The sequence below is a fragment of the Vicugna pacos genome, chromosome 17 (assembly GCF_048564905.1).
Source record: "Vicugna pacos chromosome 17, VicPac4, whole genome shotgun sequence".
Lineage (NCBI taxonomy): Eukaryota > Metazoa > Chordata > Mammalia > Artiodactyla > Camelidae > Vicugna > Vicugna pacos.
The window spans coordinates 27,962,172-27,983,715 of NC_133003.1; the positions used below are offsets into that span (position 1 = coordinate 27,962,172).

General features: G+C 34.8%; 1 protein-coding gene and 1 pseudogene across 3 annotated transcripts in view; one reads left to right on the plus strand and one right to left on the minus strand.

The window, feature by feature from the left end:
• Positions 1–218: 218 nt before the first annotated feature.
• LOC116283884 (ATP synthase F(0) complex subunit C2, mitochondrial pseudogene) lies at positions 219–1,822 on the plus strand (annotated as a pseudogene).
• Positions 1,823–3,661: 1,839 nt separating this feature from the next.
• DENND6A (DENN domain containing 6A) overlaps positions 3,662–21,544 on the minus strand; it is a 45,182-nt gene continuing 27,299 nt past the window's right edge. For all 3 annotated transcript variants that reach the window (XM_031686394.2, XM_031686393.2, XM_031686392.2), the window contains 10 exons: positions 21,386–21,481; positions 19,335–19,429; positions 10,294–10,359; positions 10,141–10,205; positions 9,482–9,571; positions 8,166–8,219; positions 7,946–8,055; positions 7,644–7,746; positions 6,387–6,461; positions 3,662–5,917 (listed from right to left, as the gene is read on the minus strand). In XM_031686394.2, the coding sequence (XP_031542254.1) occupies positions 5,786–5,917; positions 6,387–6,461; positions 7,644–7,746; positions 7,946–8,055; positions 8,166–8,219; positions 9,482–9,571; positions 10,141–10,205; positions 10,294–10,359; positions 19,335–19,429; positions 21,386–21,481 (886 nt within the window). In that variant the 3' untranslated portion in view covers positions 3,662–5,785. The remainder of the gene's footprint in view (positions 5,918–6,386; positions 6,462–7,643; positions 7,747–7,945; positions 8,056–8,165; positions 8,220–9,481; positions 9,572–10,140; positions 10,206–10,293; positions 10,360–19,334; positions 19,430–21,385; positions 21,482–21,544) is intronic.

A 21,544-nucleotide genomic window follows, 5' to 3' on the forward strand; every position in this document is an offset into this window, starting at 1 on the left:
GCACTAGTGCCTTAATTTCTGATCACATTTCTCAGTTAGACTGAGATTATGATCAAGAGGGGGGGGAATGGTTAAAGAAGCAGGCCCAAAATGGAGTCATTTGCTTCTCCTCCCCCAACTAGAGCAAACCTAGATTTTATTATGGTTTCAACTACTCTCAGAAATGTGATCTTTTGTTTAATCACAATTAAAGAAATTATTAGGTAGCTTAAAGCTAAATGCTTTATACCATAAGACCGGTATATACCATAACAACATCAGTGAAATAAGATTATTTCTCAAGACCTTCTTCCCCTTACCCAAATCTCCTTCTGTCCTGGCTGTATAACTATTACAAGTGTCTCACAATTACTTACATACCGTCCATGCTACAAAACAGAAAAGAATTTACTCACAAAGATTTTTCCTCCAAAAATTAGGTTTACTGACTCATGTAATTCTGTCTTCATGGTAAATAATGGTTGATAGTGAAATAATCATCTAACATTAAATTCATATATCTCTATGGTTCTCAAATTCTAACATGCATCAGGATTCCTTCGAGGGATTCTTAAAACCAGATTGCTGGGACTCTCACTTCTAGTCAAGATCAAAACTCAACCATTAGAAATTTTAAAACTCAGTATTAAAAAAGAGCAGATTTCAACAGACACTTAACCAAAGAACATATACAGATGACTTGTAAGAACATGGAAAGATGTTCAACATCACAAGGCACGAGGGAAATGCAAATTACAATCCCAATGAGACAGCAGTATCAGCCTATTAGAATGGCTGAATTTAAAAAGGCTGAGTATACCAAGTGTTGACTAGGATGTGTAAAAACTGGAACTCTTATACACAGTTGGTGGAAATAAATTAGTACAATCACTTGGGAAAACAGTTTGGCAACTTCTTAAAAAGTTAAACACTCACCTACCATATGATTCAACTATCCTGTGCATATCGCTCCTAGGCATTGGCCCACAAGGAAAGTATATATATATATATGTCCATACAATGACTTGTATACGACTGTCCATAGCAGCTTTATTTATAATAGACAAAAACTAGAAATGACCCAAATATCCATCAACAGGTGAGTAGATAAGAAATTTGTGTTATAGCCATATAATGGAATACTACTGAGCAATAAAAAGAATCAACTATTGAAACATGCAACGTGAGATGAATCTCAAAAGTATTTTGCTGAGTAAAGAAGTCAGAATGCTCTCTGCACCGAGGGCAGTTTTCCTGCCATAGCCTCTCATTCCCTTCCCTGGTCAGGAGCACCCCTGAGCTGCCAAGCCGACCAGTGTCTGCAGTAGTGATGAAACAACTAAAGATGCTGACAAGTGAGAACCTTAGCAACTTGCCAGCCTTAGCGCCCTTGACCTCACTTATGCTTAAGACATAACTTCCAACCCAGTGCCATTTCAGAGACATTGATAGAGCAGCCAAGTTCACTGGGGCTGTGCCTGCCCCAGTTGGGATGGCTAGCTCTGGGGTGGGTTTGGGAGCCATTATTGGCTATGCCAGAAACTCTTCTCTGAAGCAACAGCTCTTCTCCTGTGCCGTTCTGGGCTTTGCCCTCTTTGAGGCTATGGGGCTCTTTCCCCTGATTGTAGTCTTTTCTATTCTCTTTGCCATGTTAAGGAGCCCTCTCCACCTCCCATAGTTCTTTCTTCCATGCCAAATCTGCCCTGTATGTTTCTTTTCCTGTACATCCCCAGGCAGCCTAGGGAAAATGGTTGGCTTAGGGTTTGACAAATGGGAGCCAAATAAATACCATATTAAGGTGTTAAAAAAAGAAAAAAAAAAAGGCAGATCAAAAAAAAAAAAGTACATACTGTATATAAAACTCCAGAAAACACAAACAATTCTATAGTTACAACACAGATCAGTGGTTGTTTGGGAAGGGAAGGCAGGATGGAGTGCAAAGGAGCATAAGAAATTCTGGGGGAGAGACAGGTATGTTCCTATCTTGAGTGTGTGATGGTTTTAGATGTGTATTCAAATGTCAGAACTTACCAAATTATATACTTTGTGTTTATTGTATGTCAATTATACTTCAATAAAACATTTAAAAAAAACACAAATTACTGCATTTTATCACCAGAGCCTCTAGCTATAAAAATATTTACCCATTTCATTAGATCAAAATCAATCATTTCAATAGCTTCCTACTGAAGTCTAAATATCCATTCACTTAACAGCAAGTATAATAACTCTGGAATATTAAGTTACTATTTTTCAAAAGTATTTCAACATAGAAGCAATTTATACTACAAAGTATTCATCCTGGTTGATAGAGAAAAACATGAGGGACAGTAAAAAAGATGAAGGATTCATGAAGTTCAGCTTTCTAATGGCTAAGCAGAAATGGTATTATGACAAAGAGAACAGGGAAGCAAAAGTAAACAGAAGAACTCAAGCCTAATGGTGACACTAGTAAAATGGAATGAGATCTATGATAATTAGACAACACTAATCTTAATTTGAAGAAAGGCATAGCATGGCATTGATGTAATAGGTAGCAGAGGAAGGTGGTGTTCAAAAGTCCAAAAATAACACTGGAGACTAAGATGTAGCAGAATTCTACGGCCATCTTTTTTTCTCTCAACAGTTGTGCATCATGAGCTAGGCAATGCTATAACTGCTAAATCAATGTCATAAACCTTTTTCATTAACTAACCATCAACTTAAAATGGGATTTTCTAAAAATTGGTTAGATGTAGGATAAATTTTAGGAATCATGATTCTGTATCTTGTACCAAATTGCTTTATCTATTCCAACCACCAAGGAAGTACAAATAGAAAAAAATCATAGGAGCTCTATTAACAAGCACTAATTTCTATTGATATAATAATAAGTACCACAATTCAACCAAGTTCTGGATGGCATATATAGTATTGTATCTTCAATATATGAAGGGATATGAAATTACTAGTTATAATTTAGTCATTGTTAAGAGTTAACATATTTTGTTATTTAAATGATACTTATGCATAATAGACAAGCTTTCTGTCTTCTTCAACTATCAGTTTTTAAAGGATTAATATTAGAAAGTCAGTAGTTAAAATTTTTGCCCCTAGTTATGCTAAAAGGAGAAAGTTAGTAAAATTTAGGTGTACAGAAACAAGTGAATGAGGTTATGAGCAAGTGAAAACAAAAGGACAAATTTTAATGGCATCTCTTTTAAATGTAACATATAATTTATAGTCTACTTTGAAAAATACTACTCAGTAACTTCAAAAAGGAGTACTACCCAATATATTTTATTATTAACAAACAAATTAAAATTAAAAGAATGGTATCATATACTTGCTACTTTTAAAAAAGAAGAGGAAGAAATAAAAGTAATTTGAGATTTAAGGTTAAAAAAGAAAAGGTAGCAAATGAAGGTAAATCTAACAGTACCCAGATTAAGCTAAAAAATTTTCATCAGAACACTTCACAAAAATTAATATACTGGTAGGAAGGATATGAAATCACTTAATTGGTCTGTTAATAAACTGGACTATTCACCTGTTCATAATGAAGTAAATAGAAGAAGGTTTTCATTTGAATTAAAAAAATAAGTTAGGAACTAAAAGGAATCCCATAATGGAAGTTTCATTTGCTCTGCATTTTTTCAAGCATTCCAGCCTTACTCAGAAATAATACAAGATATCCAAGGGCTTTAAAATCCAAGGCCTTTAATTCAGTTTTCAGTAATGACCATAAATGCCTTCACAAAACCTCTTTCTCACTGAAAACAGAAGGCACTAGGCATTACAAAACACCCTGAAAGCAGTGATTCCTTTTGATGCTGGTGAAGATAAACATTAAATGGCAGGTTTTAGATCTTAACAATGTCTCTTAAAAAAAAAAAAAAAGACAATTCTGAAAATCACACAAAAAATTAAGTTACCAGTCTTTTTCAGGTTCCCAATGAAATTTTAAGTTATTTTTACAAGTGCGTAATTTGAAATTAATAGATAAACCAGGCTATGATACGGTTTTCAACATGTGTTAGATTTTAGTTAAATACAGTAAATATGAAGATACTATTGTTATGCTAACTGGCATCCTTTGCTACTCTTTAGCTGTGCAAAATAAACTTGAAATGATACATCCTGCAGTGGTATAACTGAAAAGATCCTTGATATGACACCAACAACTTTCAAACTCTGGTCACAACTGCATATAAATTGTAAGATTATTAAAATACACCTTTTTGAAAAATAATAAGATGACCACTTATACCTAAACAAAGTTTCCCAGGAAGATATGAAATAGTTCAGCATATAAAAGCAGTCGCCCATTTTCCGTGGGGACAACTGTTGTTTCACAAAATAACTCATGATCCAAGGCATATGATTTACTTCAAATGCCACATTCTCTCTATGACTTTGAGGTATGCTTCAAGAGACTATATCCATAAGGAAAGGGCACATTTGGGTAGAAGACCACAGTTACAAACACCAAGGACCCTTTCTTATGTCTGGAGTGCCCTTAGGAATTATATTAACAAAGAGTAAGAGATAGCTCCTGAAGCCATTTCTTTTACAAACACATACAACTAAATTTGGTTATGTAGAGGGTAATTCAAGACACAGCTATTTACATATGTGCTATGTCATGTGTGCCTATTTTAAATAGTGGCTTCTTCAGGACACTCCTATTCAAACACCAAGGAAACAACCTTATTCTACCAAACCACAATCTTCTAGTTTTGGCAAGGTAGTATAGTGTAAACAAAATAAAACAGAAACAAAAACAACAAAAATAGCTATAACAGTGATTCAGTCAAAAGTTCCCATGTCAAACAACCACAGGGAAAGTGTTCTGAGAAATATTAATTTGGGGGGAAAAACCCTACCAAACAAATAATGCTAGATGAATCAATCTTATAATCATTCAAAGGACTATCTATCACATAAAAGGTTTATGAATGCCTTTTAAATAAGGATAGTTCAGTTTAAAAAATAGCTTATGAGTTTACAATTAGAATGTCTTTGAAAAACAGCCAGGCCAATTAATGTAAACAGGCCTAATTAGTAAAAGGTAAGAGGAAATAAACTCTTCCATAATTAATACTAGATGCCCTCTTCCCTTTGGAGACACTGATAAGATTACATCTGAAGATGGCATAGAAAAGAATGAAATGAAACCTATATGACAATTGGAAAAAAAACACCAATGCCACTAGCAGTAAACATAATGGGAAGCAAAAAAACATATGTTTAAGCAATGATTACTCAAAAGAATGCCTTATAAAAACTTACATATCATAATCACGTTAAGGAAAAGCTTTAAGACTAGCAGCTGGGCTTTGTGAAACATGTAGGACAACAGAAGGCACTACAAAAGCATTAATTACTTCTAACTACAGTCTGACAGTTCAGTCTTTTCCTTCTTCTTAAGAAGACAGCCAGTGTGAATGTTATTTTTATATCCCCCTGAGTTTCAACATGATTGGGCAAAGCAGCACCAATTTAAAAAAATATCTGCAATGCCAGCACTGCAGTTTGGAATCACTTATACTGATGGCCCCACAGGTCTCTCATAAGAGCACTTTAGAACATGATTAAAAATATAGAAATGTCTTTCGGTGTTTTAGTATTAAAGTGGAACCACCACAGATACCCATTTTTAAAAATAATGCACTAAAAGGTCTGTTTATACAGTATAGTCTTTTCCGCCTTGTAGCTAGCATTCACAGCTATTTTCCACTCTGAGAGATCTTGTGCGTCTGGTTGAAATGTCAGTATGCTTCATGGTGCACCACCATCCTTTTTGACTGGAAAATCCTGGCAAATATCATGTCGTGCCCGTTTTGAGCAGTATGCCTTGTAGATCCTCGGGCAACGCTAAGATAATTGCATCTATGTGTGTCCGTAACTTTTCCATAGTGTCAGGTTTCACGGGTAAACGCTCTCGATCAGCCTGCAACTACATAAGGAACATTTGGAAGCATTTAAATTATCCTTTGAACCTGTATTAATACATTATATTCTCTAAATAAACAGTTTTAATGGTCTAATGGTTTGCAAACTTGAGACTTAGACCAGAATTTACAAAAACTGTTAAAAAGCAAAGAACATGCCACTTTAACAATACAGTTGTTGAACTCAATAAAAGACTTCTATGTAAATTAATAGATAATATCTACATAGGCCATGTGGTATTAAATATAAGTCACAATGTTTTTTGTAGAGCTCATCAGACTCCATGTAAATAATTTAAAAACATATGCATCATTATGATCTGCTTGAATGACCAAGCATTTTCAGTCAGATCTACCATCAACTGACCAATCATTAGTCCTCTCATTTAAAGTTACTTCTGTGATACATGATGGATTGTCACTCCAGATGAGAGGAAAATAACTTCACAGGTTTTGGCTGTTTTGGCTACATACCAGCTTATTTTTCAGCTTCAATACAAGGTCTACTGTTTCCACTTCTGTGTGTTTCTGGGTCCAGAGAAGTAAGTCCTGGAAGAATAAACAAATCTCAAATCAGAAAATACTCAAAATAATACCCAAATCATCCTATTTCAATAGGCAAGGCTACCAAGAAAGAAGGACAGGAAGGAAAAGGAGAACTGGGTATGTAACCCAGATATAGCATCACAGTACAAGAATAATTCTGTACATGATATTCTGACGGTGTTAATTAGATACTTCTTGACATTAGCCAGATTGACTGTCTTAATATTTGGAAGTAAAACACAATGTAAGACATTCCTTTCTGAGGTGGCCCTTTTAAATCAATCAAGAAAAACAAAATTGGAATTGAAAGTACAACATTAACCCTCACCTCATTAAATAGGGAATAATTTTTAAGGTACACCAACTAACAAATTAAGATAATTATGAACATGAATATATTATTAAATGTAAACTCTGCACCTTCAAATAAGCCCTTCCTGGACTTCTTTGTGGTTGCCTTCATCGTATTCCTTCTCTAAAAGCTACAGTCAGTGGGAGTTTATGATTAGAAATCAAACTCAAGCTAAGCACAAATGAAATGAGACTATCCTTTATATTTTTACAAATAGCTTAACTTAAAATAGTCTGCTGACAAATAATAGAACGTGGAAAAGTCCAAATACAGGAAAAAAAAAATCACAGTAACTGGGAAAAGGGAATAAAGCATGTGGGAAAAGATCTAGAGATAAGACTTCTTGGATTTGAATCCTGCCTCCATCCAGTGGTAGGCTAGCAAATATTTAATAACCAGTTCTCCAGGAAAAGTTCTGCCAGGTTCTGCGGTGTAATCCTCCCACTGTAGCCAACTTCAAGTCACCAACCTCAGATTACTGAATGCAGAGTTGGGAAGAGATGCACACGGTCGGCTCCTGTGAGCCAGTGCAATTGGGCTGTAGCACACTACCAGCTCCACTACTAAGCAGTGATGTGATATGAAGCAAATCACTTAACTTATAATCCTCAAGTGTCCCATAATGCAGGGCGTAACACACCTACTTCAATGAACTGTGAAGATTAAAAGACATCATCCATTTAGAGCACCTACACAGTCCTTGGCACACTGCACACTACTTTATTACTATTTATAAAGTAGTGGCTATTGATATAACCTTCCAGCCTCTATGGATAACTTTATCTTCATTTTCAATAGCTGTTAATCATCACATAAACACGCTGTTTTCTAACCTCTTCACAAAGAGCTTCAAGATGGAGTGCTTCCAATTTCTGGGTCATTTCCTTCCGCCGGGTCTTGAACCAACCATCAAAATTTGGAGATTTTAGAAAATGCCTGTAAAAATAAATTTTAAAAAGCAAAATCTGATTATGACTTTAATTTCCTCTCCTCAATACCTTTCCTACCTATAGCTAGGAGAACTGTGTGAAACAATGGCATTTTTTTAAAAAGAGTATGTTTAGTCCAGTTTTTTGTTTTGTTTTGTTTTTAAATAAAGCTGTGTAGATGGGTGAAATAGAAAAAGAGGACTAACCGGTAAAGTCCAATCCAATCGCCTTTTATTCTAGACGTCAGCTGAGGTCCTGTTTTCTCCAGTGTTTTCATGAATTCTTCTGGAAGGAACTGTCTTAATTGGGGTGGACTCTAGAAAACAGGACATACTGTATTTAAAAATTAAAAATGGATATATTACAGAAGTTAATTGCAGTTAGAGAACTCAAACAGAAATTTAATTTATAATTTAATATTTATACCTTCCATGGAGAAATACTTTTCTGCAAAGGCATCAAGCTTGCCACATATCTTTCCTAAGTCCAAGAAAAAAAGGTAGTCAAAGTTAGGTGTTCTTACCCAGTCTTCAAAAATGTTTAAAAAGTCCTACTTAAAGAACGTGAGTTTCCAAGTTTTTCATCCATATGCTCTTTAAATGGATAATACCATCACTCCCCTCAAAAGATATTGCTAAATTTAGATTAAATTGAGAACTGACTTTCAATAAAAATTTAACTAAATCTTAGATAATCCAAGGAACTACATATTTTTAATAATAATTAACCTTATTGAGTAACTATGTGCCAGAAAATGTACTCACCATTTTACATGCATGATCTCTTTTAATCCTTGCAACCATCCTTTGTGGCAGGAATTACTGGGAAACCGGGGCCTCAAAAGGCTAAGTAACCTGCCCAAGTTCACATAGCCTGAACATGAATTCAGATCTACTTGACTTCAGTCCATGCTCTTAAGCACTACAGTAAAGTTGACTTACTTAAACAGATTTAAATGGAAAAAAATAAATTGACAGCCATAGACCAAGAAAGTATTTCTTCCCAAAATATAGGAGCAAAGGTCTATAGGTTACCCTTATGTAATATTCTAGATAGATTATATTAATAACTACACAAGTCTCTCTCTGATGCAGTCTCCAGCCTAGGACCGCATCATGGTACTGCCTTATATTGTGAGACATCTTCTAGTATTTCAATACAATGTTTCACTGAATTTCAGAGAATAACCATATCATCTAGTCACTTATTCCATAAACATTTTTTGTGTCCTAGCTACTATATGACAGACAGAGGAAAGATAATGAAAAGGACAGGTAAGTTCCCTGTCATCTAGTTTAGTTTGTAACTGCAGCCCCATATTTCAAGTCCATAACTGCTACCTTCTTACGGATATCATCAAATTATGCTCAGGAAAATAATGTCAGAAAAAGAAGCTACAGTATAAATTTTTAAGGTGCAAAATGCAGTAATTGTATAATATTTCATAACAATTATCTCATTTAAGATTCATAACAACCCTGAAAGATATTTAGGAAAAGTGTAACTAGCCACATTTTACAGATAAAGAAAGAAACTGAGGGTCAAAGAAGACAAAGTGACTTACCAAAATTATACAGTTAACACTAGAACAAAGAGTCTAGGTCTCTTGCAAAGGGCTCTATTTTAATCACTAAACACATGAGCAGGCAAAACAATTTATGGTAAGGTTTTGGTAGTTGGAAAAAAAATTCATATCCAATTCAACAAATCGTTAAATTAAGCAAATACGTATGCTAACTTACTAATGGAATGATGAAGCTTTGGGTCAGTTCCAAAAAATAGCGGCGGAGAATAACACTTTGAGCCTCAGAAGGACGTTTCTGTTGTACACCCTTAAAACAGGAAAAAATTGAGACCCTATACTCTAGTGACAGGGAATACAAAACAATGAATGTTTATAGAAGCTCAGCTGAAATGTAAATACATATTTTTACTTGATATGAAAAACAACCAAGAACTTCATTTGAAGTAATTTATTGTGAAGTTCACTGTGCAATATCCCAGGAAAATAATCCTCAGAGCAAAACATGGGACATTCATCCCATACTTTAAAATATCAGCTCACAATGAAGACTATCTTTTTTCCACACTTGCTATATTACTACTATTTACATGTTCCAAACAAAGCTAGATGCTAAGCTACCTCATAGTACAGTCCATGACTTTTTCACTATTAACTTTTCACTCTTAAGTTTTCAGGAAGACTGGTACTAGTTTGTAACTGCAGCCCCATATTTCAAGTCATAATCGCTGCGACATTAGTCTCCTGATTTTTTATGACGCTTTGGTTCAAAAGAGAGACCTCATCACACATTGTTATACATAAAGCTCACATTGCCTAACTGGATATTGTATACCTGAGTAAGGAAATTTAAAATTAATAATATGAGCAAGTAATTACCTTCTGTAATTGTTTTATGATCTCTTCATCTCTATTTAGATATGGCTTATAAGAAGTATAAACTCCTACAAAGTAAAGAAAAGAAAATAAGGTAAACACTAAGATCCAAGTACCCATATAGTATATATTTAAAAATTAATAAAAAGTCAATACCAGGTTTGGAATCCAGAGTCTTCAGGTTCTTCAATTTTTTCACTTTAACCTGCTTAGGAATTTCACCTGAAGGAAATACCATAAAGATTCTTATAATTACTTGAATTTCACATATCATAAAACTGGAATTTTCTAAGACTGACAGTCCACTGACTGTTATTTACTTAGTCAGGGATGTTGTAGCTAAGGTATTCTTCATCACATCAATGAATATTTAAGAGTTCATTCCTACTACTTTAAAATTGGATAAAGGGAAGACTGAATTATAACAGCATTACAGAAGTAACTTGTATAAATTATATAAAATGGATATTTGACCTTTCATTAGTATCTATCATTACTTTAAAATTTCCCTTTCTGTCATTCAACTTATAATTTAAAATCTTTACACTAAATACATAAAATATGAATAAAATACCATTCTGAATACAGTGTCAAATATAATACCATTTAAGAGTAAACAGAACTGAAAGCAACTCCTAAGTTAGTATGGATATATAGTATTCCAAGGTTTTTTTCTGGTACTTCCCCAAATCCTGCTTTTGCAGTATAGAAACACTGCCACCAGGTGGTGACGGTGGAAGCCACAACCACAGGTCTGAGCCACAGGTGGACTGGACTCCTAAGCAGGGGTGCTGTGTTGCACAAAGGAGTATGAAGTGAAAGAGAGAAAAGACTAGAGGATAAAATGTATGCATTGATGAGTGCTGCTCCTGAGTAGAAGAATCTGAAGGCATGTGTGGCCAGGAAAGAGAAGAAGAGGAGCTACAAAGCTCTGTGAAAGAGAGAACACAAAGGGCTTTGGGGACAGACTGAGAAAGAACAAGAAGGAGTCCAGAAACACTCAGGTTTCTGGAATGTTTTGGATTCATTAGCTCACAGTTTTTACTTTGTCAATTTATTCTATATATTCCCACATACTAATTCTTATGAGAATTATCATCTGGAATCTTGTCTTGCAGTCTTGCTTCCCAGACTACAGAGTAGCTTTTCATCCGCAAGTTTGTGTAACTTTTTTTCCCTTAAAGCACAGAAATTAATACATACTTAACAATACAGATAACTAAATTCAAGTCACTTATCTGCCTCTGACTATAAGAACCCAAAGAATATCACATGTCAAAACCACAATGGTTTGAATAAGTCTAAATATTTCTGTGCCTATTTTCTGTTTCCTGCTGCTCCAAGTCACAAAGGACTTGCAACTCCTCCATCCACCAGTGCTGTTTATTAACATATTACTTCCTGAAACTCACTGTGCAGAAGGAACCAAACATCAGGGAGAATAATTCAGCAGTAGGTTTCACATACTCTTCACATTCAATAAGTTCTAGGTAATAATGAAGATATGTAGTGATCCATATCTGTTTTTTCAAAAAGGCAAAGACAAGAATACAACCTGTGTAGCAATCTGCACTCACACAATTCCCCTCTGACTCAGGGGACCTCATCAGGTATAAGATGCATACTGAACTCTAACCCTAGTCACCATAATTCTTTCACTGTAGCTTGTAACAGATATAAAGAAAATTAGTCACAAAGATATTATCTATTGCCAAAAAAAGTTAAATGGTATTTGTCCGATGGGTCTAGGAATAAAAGGAGAAGGAATATCAGAAAATGAATTAAAATCCTACAATTACAGACATTTATTTTAATTAAAAAATACTTATTCAGTGTCTGTTATGTACAACATACACAAGAGAGGAGTTTCACATAATTAATAGTCATAGCTATTGCACATCTGCATATCTGCATAACAATCTCTACATTTAGGCCAAATGTTCTACCTTTGGTGAGATCATCAAACTCAATTTCTGGTCACAAATTATCAGTTTATAATTTGATCCAATATACACTAGTAGAATTACTTTCTCCTTGAGGAATACTTATTAAGTACCATTATCCTAGCATTACATTCTTTGTTTAATAGGATTTGGGTAAACTAAAACTAAGTACAATCTGGAAGACATAATCTCTTTATATCAGGAGGAATGATCCCCCTGCAGGGTTAAAACTGTATGTGTGTTTCTGGTACAACTATGAACTTCTGGGTCTGGGAGAGCAAAATCTCAATTTTGCTGTGCCTTCCCTACTGGTCACACAGACGATACTTTTTCTGTAGTTTTACTGACTCTCTCAGATAGCCCTCAATTTTCAAAGCCAGGGTCCTAAACAGGGCTGTTGTGTTTTATAACTTATGCAGCAGATGCAGTGGTCTTGGTCTTGAAATCAATGGGCAGAAAAGAAAAATATCCCCAGATATATACCCAATACTCATAAATTAAAAGATAAACAGAATTTCAAGAATGTGATACCAAAAAGAGATAATAAAACATTGATAAATTAGACTTTGTGAAAATTAAAAACTTTTGTATATCAAAGGATACTATCAAATATTTTCTCCCAGTCTGTAGGTTGTCTTTTTGTTTTGTTTATGGTTTTCTTCGCTGTGCTAAAGTTTATGTTTGATTAGGTCCCATTTGCTTATTTTTGCTTTAATTTCTATTGCCTTGGGAAACTGACCTAAGAAAACATTGCTACATCTGTGGCAGAGAATGTTTTGCCTATGATTTCTTCCAGTTTTATGGTGTCATGTCTTATATTTACGTCTTTAAGCCATTTTGAGTTTATATCTGTGTAAGGTGTGAGGGAGTGTCTGATTTCACTGATTTACATGCTGCTGTCCAGATTTCTCAACACCACTTGTCGAAGAGACCAGACCGTCTTTTCTCCACTGTATATTCTTGCCTCCTTTGTCGAAGATTAACTGACTGTAGGTGTGTGGGTTTATTTCTGGGCTCTCTATTCTGTTCCATTGATCCATGTCTGTTTTTGTGCCAATACCACACTGTTTGAATTAGTGCAGCTTTGTAGTACTGTCTAAAGTCTGGGAGGGCTATGCCTCCAGCTTCATTCTTTTTCTTCAGTATTGCCTTAGCAATCTGGGTCTTTTATGGTTCCATATAAATTTTAGGATTATTTGTTCTAGTCTGAAAAAAGTCCTGGGTAATTTGATAGGGATGCATTAAATCTGTAGATTGCTTTCGGTAGTACGGCAAAAATTAACAATATTTTTTCTAATCCAGGAACATGAGATATCTTCCATTTCTTTAAATCATCTTCAATTTTCTTTATCAATGTCTTATAATTATCAGCATGTAAGTCTTTTACCTCTTTGGTCAGGTTTATTCTTAAGTATTTTATTTATTTACTTTTGATGCAACTTTAAAAAAGATTGTTTTTTTACTTTCCATTTCTGTTACTTCATTGTTAGTGTAAAGAAATGCAAGCGATTTCTGTATGTTGATTGTTGATCTTGTATACCCTGCTACCTTTCTGAACTCGTTTATCAGTTCTAGTAGTTTTTGTGTGGAGTCTTTAGGGTTTTCTATATATAGTATGTCATCTGCATATAATGACAATTTTACCTTTTCCCTTCCAATATGGATAACTTTTACTTCTTTTTCTTGTCTGATCACCGTGATTAGGACTTCCAATACTATGTTTAATAGAAATGGTAAGAGTGGGCATCTTTGTCTTATTCCAGATTTTAGTGAGAAGGTTTTCAGCTTTTCACAGTTGAGTATCATGGTGACCCTGGGATGAATCCAACTTGACTGTAGTATATGATCTTCTTTATGTGTTGTTGGATTCGGTTTGCTAAGTTTGTCGAGAATTTTTGCAACTACATTCATCAAAGATATGGCCTGTAATTTTCTTTCTTGGTAGTGCCTCTGTCTGGTTTTGGTATCAAGGTGATGGTGGCTTCATAGAATGACTTTGGGAGTGTTCCCTCCTCTTCAATCTTTAGGAAGAGTTTGAGAAGGACTGGTATAAGTTCTTCTTTGTATGTTTCACAGAATTCTCCAGTGAAGGCGTCTGGTCCTGGAATTTTGCTTGGAGTGAGTTTGTTGGGTTTTTTTTTTAAGATTCTATTTGTCCTCCAGTGAAAATGAAGACAGTCCACAGACTGGGAGAAAATATTTGCAAACAATGCAATTGACAAGGGATTAATTTCCAAAATATACAAATAGCTCATATAACTCAGTAACAAAAAAAAAAGCCCAATCAAAAAAATAAGCAGAAGACCTAAAGAGACACTTCTCCAAAGAAGACATGCAGATGGCCAATTAGCACATGAAAAGATGCTCAACACTGGTAATAATTAGGGAAATGCAAATCAAAACTAGAGTGAGGTATCACCTCACACCAGTCACAATGGCCATCATTAAAAAGTCTACAAATAATAAATGCTGGAGAGAGTGTGGAGAAAAGGGAACCCTCCTACACTGTTGGTGGGACTGTAAATTGGTGTAGTCACTATGGAGAACAACATGAAGGTTCCTTAAAAACTAAAAATAGAACTTCCATATGATTCAGCAATCCCCCTCCTGGGTATGTATCTGGGAGAAAACTCTAATTCGAAAAGATACATGCACCCCAACGTTCATAACAGCACCATTTACAATAGCCAAGACATAGAAGCAGTACCTTTGTGCACCAATGGTGGGAATATAAAAGGAAAGCAGTATGGCAGTTCCTCAAAAAATTAAACATAATGACTATATGGTCCAGCAATTCACTTTTAGGTGTATAGTTGACCTTTGAACAACATGGGTTTGAACTGTCCAGGTCCAGTTATACATAGATTTTTTTCAATAAATATATATAGTACTACAAGATCTGTGGCTGACTTAACATACAGATGTGGAACTGTGGATACAGAAGGTCCACTATGGGACTTAAGCATCTACAGATTTTGGTATCTGTGGCAGGTCCTGGAACTAAGGCTCTGTGGATACCAAGGAATGACCATATATGAAAAGAAGTGAAAGTAGGAACTGCAGATATTTGTACACCCATGTTCACAGTATTATTCACAATAGCTAAAAGGTGGAAGCAAGCCAAGTATCCATCAACAGATGAATGGATAAGCAAAATGTGGTATATACATATGATGAAATACTATTCAGCCTAAAAAGGAAGGAAATTCTGACACCTGCTACAACATGGACGAATGCTGAAGACACCCATGCTGAGTGAAACAAGCAAGTCACAAAAGGACAAGTAGAATTCCACTTAGATAAAATACCAAGAGTAGTCCAATTTATAGAGACAGAAAACAGAATGGTAGTTGCCAAGGGCTGGGTGTGGGGAGTGAATGCGAAGCTACTGTTGAATAGATACAGAGTTTCAGTTTTACAAGATGAAAAGAGTCCTGTGAGTAGATGATGGTGATGGCAGCCCAACAACATGAGTGTACTTAATGCCACTGAATTGTACACTTAAAAAATGATTAAGATGGTAAATTTTATCTTATGTGTATTTTACCACAGATTTTTTAAAAAGGAATGTAATTCTGATAATGCTACAATGTGAACCTTGAAAACGTTATGCTAAGTGAAATAAGCCAGAAACAAATGTTGTATGATTTCACATGTATAAAAGCACATAGAAGAGTCAAATTCATAGAAACAAATTAGAATAGAGGTCACTGGGGGATTCGAGGAATGAGAAGTTACTGTTTAATGGCTACAGAGCTTCTGTTTGAGATGATGAAAAGTTCTGGAAATGGATGGGGTGATGGTTGCACAACACTGTGAATGCATTTAATGCCACTGAATTGCACACTTACAAATAGCTAAAATGGTAAAATTCTAATATATATTTAGCCATAATAAAATTTTTTTAAGGTATTAGTGGGGAAAAGTATCATACACACATTAAACTTAATGAAATCTTGCACTTCTGTTAAGACCTGTGCTCACAAAAGACCTGTCAGTCCCAGAAAGTCAGGCACTGTAGTCTTAACCAAAATTATTTAAGCAACCCTGGTGTCATTGCTCACAATGAATCACCTCTACTAACTGAACAAGGACCAAACTGAGGACACTGACACTATCTACTATCCACTCCTTGGTGACCACTAAGGATCTATCTATAAAGCATAATATTTCCATGCAACACAAGCACTCTTCTATAGAATAAGTGATACCTGATCATACGGTACAAATAATCTGGTGACAGAAATAATCAGAGAGAACACAGCACCTCTCCCATAAAGTAGGTGGCTTAAAACAAACTGTTGATATTCCATTTGTGCCATTATCCTCATTTTTGAAAAATAAACTCAAGAACTGTCCCCTCCTCTCCCTTGGTCCTAGGTTCTACTTCTAAATGATAACTGCACCTGCCTGAAGAGGGTTCTCAGAGCAGCAAGCATATTAACCGGCAAGACATCACAAGAAAAGAAACTGTAGACTGATATCCCTCATGGATAAAGATGTAAAAATCCTCAAGAAGTATTAGCAAACCAATAATAATAATGATAATAATAATGATGATGATGATGATGATAATAATAATAAAACTACACACCATAACCAAATGGGATTGATGTAAGGAATATCCAGTTAGTTTAACATAAAAAATCAATATAATATACTGTGTTAATAAAGGACAAAAACCATATAATGATCTTCACAGATACAGAAAAAGCATTTGATAAAGTTCAACACAAATTCATTATTTTTCTCAACAAACCAGGAATAGATGGGCACTTCCTCCACCTGATAAAAGATATCTATGAAAAACCTACACCTAACATTGTAATTGGACCTGCATGTTGAAAACTATAAAATACTGCTGAGAAAAATTAAAGAAGATCTAAACAATGGAGAGACATTCCAAGTTCCTGGATTGGAAGACTCAAGTGTTTTTAAGATGGCAATTCTCCTCCAATTGATTACATATTTAACACAATCCCTATCAAAATCCCAGTTGGATTTTTTGCTTTCCGCCCACTTGGCAGATATTGACAAAGGAATTTATACGGAATTTATATGGAAATGCAAAAGGCCTAGGATATCTGAAACAATATTAAAAAAGAACAAAGCTGGAAGAGTTATAATTTCTGATTTCAAAACTTACTATAACATTACAGTAATCAAGACGTTATACTAGTGTAAAGATAACACATATAGATCAGAATAAAAGAAACAAGAGTCCAGAAATAAACTCTTATGTCTATGGTCAACCGATTTTCCAAAAGGTATCAATGCAATTCAATGGAGTAAGGATAGTCTTTTCGACAAGTGGTGCTAAGACAACTGGGTAACAATATGCCAAAAAAAAAAAAAAAAAAATTTTAGACCCTTACTCCACATTATACACAAAAATCAACTGAGTGGTTCCTAAATGTAAATGCTAACACAATAAAATTTATAGACAAAAACACAGAAGAAAATCTGTGACCTTGGGTTAGGCTTCAAGTTCTAGATAAATGTCAAAAGGCCAATCCATTAAAGAAAAAAACTGATAAACTAGGCTTCATCAAAATAAAGTACTTTTGCATTTCAAAAGACACCATTAAGAAAGCAAAAAAAGAGAAGTCAAGTACTGTGAGAAAATATCTGCAAATCATATGTCTGAAAACAAACTTGTGTCCAAAATAAAGACCTCTTATAACTGAATAATAAGACAAATAACCTAATTTAAAAATGGGCAAAAGTTTTAAATCAACATTTCATTAAAGAAGATACATAAATGACTAAAAAGCAGATGAAAAGAAGCTCAACATCATTAGTCACTAAGGAAAAGTAAATTAAAACCACCATTTCAAACCCCTGGGATGGCTATATTTAAAAAACAGGCAGTATCAAATGTTGGCAAGGATGTGAAGAAATAGGAACCTTCATACACTGCTTGTAAGAATGTAAAATAGTGGGCCACTTTGGAAAGCAGTCTGGCAGTTCCTTAAAAAGTTAAACAGACTTATCAATTCATGCTACTTATCAATGATCTTAGCAAAAGTTCCTCTACTTACATTCCCAACAGAGAGCCTTTTCTCATTGGGAAAAGACAATAAACAGTAGCCTACTATATCATAATTAATAAAACAGTTTAGATTAATAGGACAAAACCAAGAAAGTAATTCTCAAGATTAAATTAAGATTTAAAAAAAAAAACACCTTTTTGTACCTTCTCATAGTGATTTATCATTAAGACAGGATACTAATGAAATGACAGGAGACCATGACATTTAAAGAGTGCCATGAGTCAGGCACTATGTTTAATCCTCCCAGTGGACAAAGAATTCAAGGCTTAAAGAGGATGTTCCACCTAAGATTACACAGATGTGACTACCAAGCTAAGGCCTTTTGCTCTTTCCTCTATTTCATAAGACTTCTAAGGATTTCAGTGTAATATTGAGTCTAATATTTGTAAATAATATGATATAAAATGTTATTCTCTGAATCTAATATGTCTATGTAGATTTATTCCAGAAGGGAACTCTTATAAAATAATCATATTTTAAAGTAATGTTTTAAATATAATAGTTGTGTTATCCAAAATAAAAGTCTTTAAAAGTAACACATCATAAAGTTACTAAAAAATATTCTGGATAGCTCACATCTCAACTATTTCCATGGAAAATTCAGGAATGTTCTCTGAGGAAATGTCAGCGGTACAGTTAAATCGTCATCTAGATTAACAAAATCGCCAAGTTCAGAATTCATTTACTCATTTAATAAATACTGATTAAACAGCTACCATGAGCAAGGCACTATCCGTCTTTTTTCAAGGAAAGCATAACTTTTTGACACTTCCTTAATCAATACCGGTGCCACAGAAATGCATACTTCTTTTGAGTCCTAGCTGAGAATTTTGAGTCAAAATGAGTAATTTAACTTTCTGTAAGGTTTTACTCAAGCAAGGGTGGAAAATTCAATTTAACTGGGCTTATACATACAAAAAAGTAGCTCAAATTTTTGAGGTTTTATTTTGTTATAATTAATTCAGTGTTTGCAACACTGTAGGTGCATTTTTTGGTAGGAGGACATGATGGATTACACATACAAGAACCTGTGTAGTTGGAAGTTATGCTCTTCTCCAAAGGCTTTTTTATCCAAGTTGCCTCAAAGAAGATTGCCATCAATATAATTAAAAAATAACCAAGAGATGAAAACAAAGGGGAAAAAATAAACCTGCTCATACACATTACATACTAAAACCAGAACACCAAGTTTATACTTTACCTGCAGGTTTAAGGTCTCCTATTCGAACAATGTGTGGCCAGTGCTGAAGAGTTTTCGCAAAAAAAGGGTTGGTTACTCCTAATATGACTGAGGGCCTACATAAAAACAAAACAAAACAAAAGTGAGAAAAAAAAATGAATGTTTCATCAGGTTACAATTTCTTCTGAGAGGACAATAGATAAGCTTTTCCTTTACTCTGTGAACTACGTATCAACTACATGCCAGGCACCATGTTTAGCACTGGGCATATAAAGATGAAAAGACATGGTCTTCTAAAAGCACACAGGAAAAAAGGTATACATACCCAATTATGAAGCCAGAAATTAAAGGACAGTGAAGGTGGTATAAAATGTACAATAATTACAAAACCAAAACTATGTCTACCAGGGGACTAAGAACAGCCTCACCGAAGAGATGACATTTGCACAAAAACATGAAAGATGAATAGGAGCGTTCTGCCAAGTGGGTAAGGGAAGAAAAGGTGATGCAGGAGAATGAACAGTACGTGCAAAGTAATGAAGTGAGCTCACAGTCTGTTTGCAAAACTACATACAGTTCAGCATTCCTAGAGCACAAAGCAGGAAGAAGGAAGACTCAGAAATGAAAGTAGATGGGAAGATGCTGGCCAGATCATTAAGTACTAACTTAACATGCTAAGAAATTTAGATATTACCTTGTAGGCAAACAGAAACTACTAGAGAACCAAGTGGAGGAATGCCCTATCAATAAAAATGTACTTAGAAAGATCACTCTGGGGGAAATTTTGAAGGTGCTCTACAAAAAGGGTAAAGCGTTTGGGGAAAAGCAATAGCAGAAATGAGAAAGAATAGAGACAGTAAGACTAGGAAGAGAGCTTTTGAAAGAAGGTAACAAATGTTATGAGAGATATTTTAGGATGTTGAACTGACAAAATTTGGTAAAAATTCATGTGGGGCATATTAAGAAGGAGAAATTTATGACAATTTAGGTTTTTGGTAACTAAGTGAAAAGAAGTACCATTGATGAAAATAGGAAGAAGCATGGAACTAGGGCAAAAAAGGAGACAAAAAGAATTCAGTTTGAACATGCTAAGTTTTGGGTGACATTAAGATGTCCAAGTGGTAATATGGTAAAATAAACAAACAAACAACAACAAAAACCTGACTATATAGGTCTAGACCTTGCACAGATCTGAGCTAGGAAGATAAATTTCAGTTATCAGTATGTAAGTGTTAACAGAGGTTGGGGGTACAGATAAGATTGTACAGAAGGAACTATCAGTCTGAAATCAGAACCCAGAACACAATACTGAAAAACACCCACACTTCAAGGGTTGGCAGAGGAAGAGAAGTCTGCACGGGAGACTGAGATGCACCACCAGACAGCCAGGTAACAGGGTATCAAGGCTTAAAATGTTTTCAAGGTCAACAGATTAAATGTTGCAAGAAAGGGAAGGCAGGAAAAATACAGAAATAATGTGCCCACTGGGTCACGCAGTGAGAAGCGTCTTGATGACTTTGGCAAGAACAACTTCAGTGGAGATGAAGAAATCAACCTGTTATAAACTGGAAAGCAACTAGAAAACCAAGAAGTGGAGAAGGTAAATGGAAACTTTTGTTGTTATTCTAGAAACTTAGCTATGAAAAGAAGGTGAGTGATAGAGCAGGAGCTAAAGGGGAAAGGTAACATTTTTTCCCGCTTTTTACTGACTGGGAAGAATTTTTATGTTTATATGCTGATTCAATGAAGAGAGAAGGAAAAAGAAGTTATGCAGCAAGAAGAGAGAACTGGTGCTGTAAGATGTCCTGAAGTAAGGAAAGAAGACAGACCTGAAAGTACAGTCAGACAGCTTTAATGACAATACAGTTTCCACTAATAAATAAAATCATCCAAAGAAAATAAGATACTGACTCTTGAAATGTTATTACCAGCAGCTCCTCAATATTTCCTTTATAAAATCAATCTGCCAATAAGTTCAAAATTTAAACTTTTAAATTATTACCAAAAATAATTCTACATAAGTTGATTATAAAGGTAATACTTGGTCAACGAATGTCATTTTGTTTACTCACGGGGCTTGAGTCCGGGTGGTATATTCTTTGAATTCACTATCATGAATAGTGAAATAAGGTCGGAAGTCACTGAAGTACTTTAATGGAGAAATACAGCTGTGGAGCAAGAAGAACATGTAAAACAAAGGACAGAAATTAAAGGCTCTACTCAATAATTAC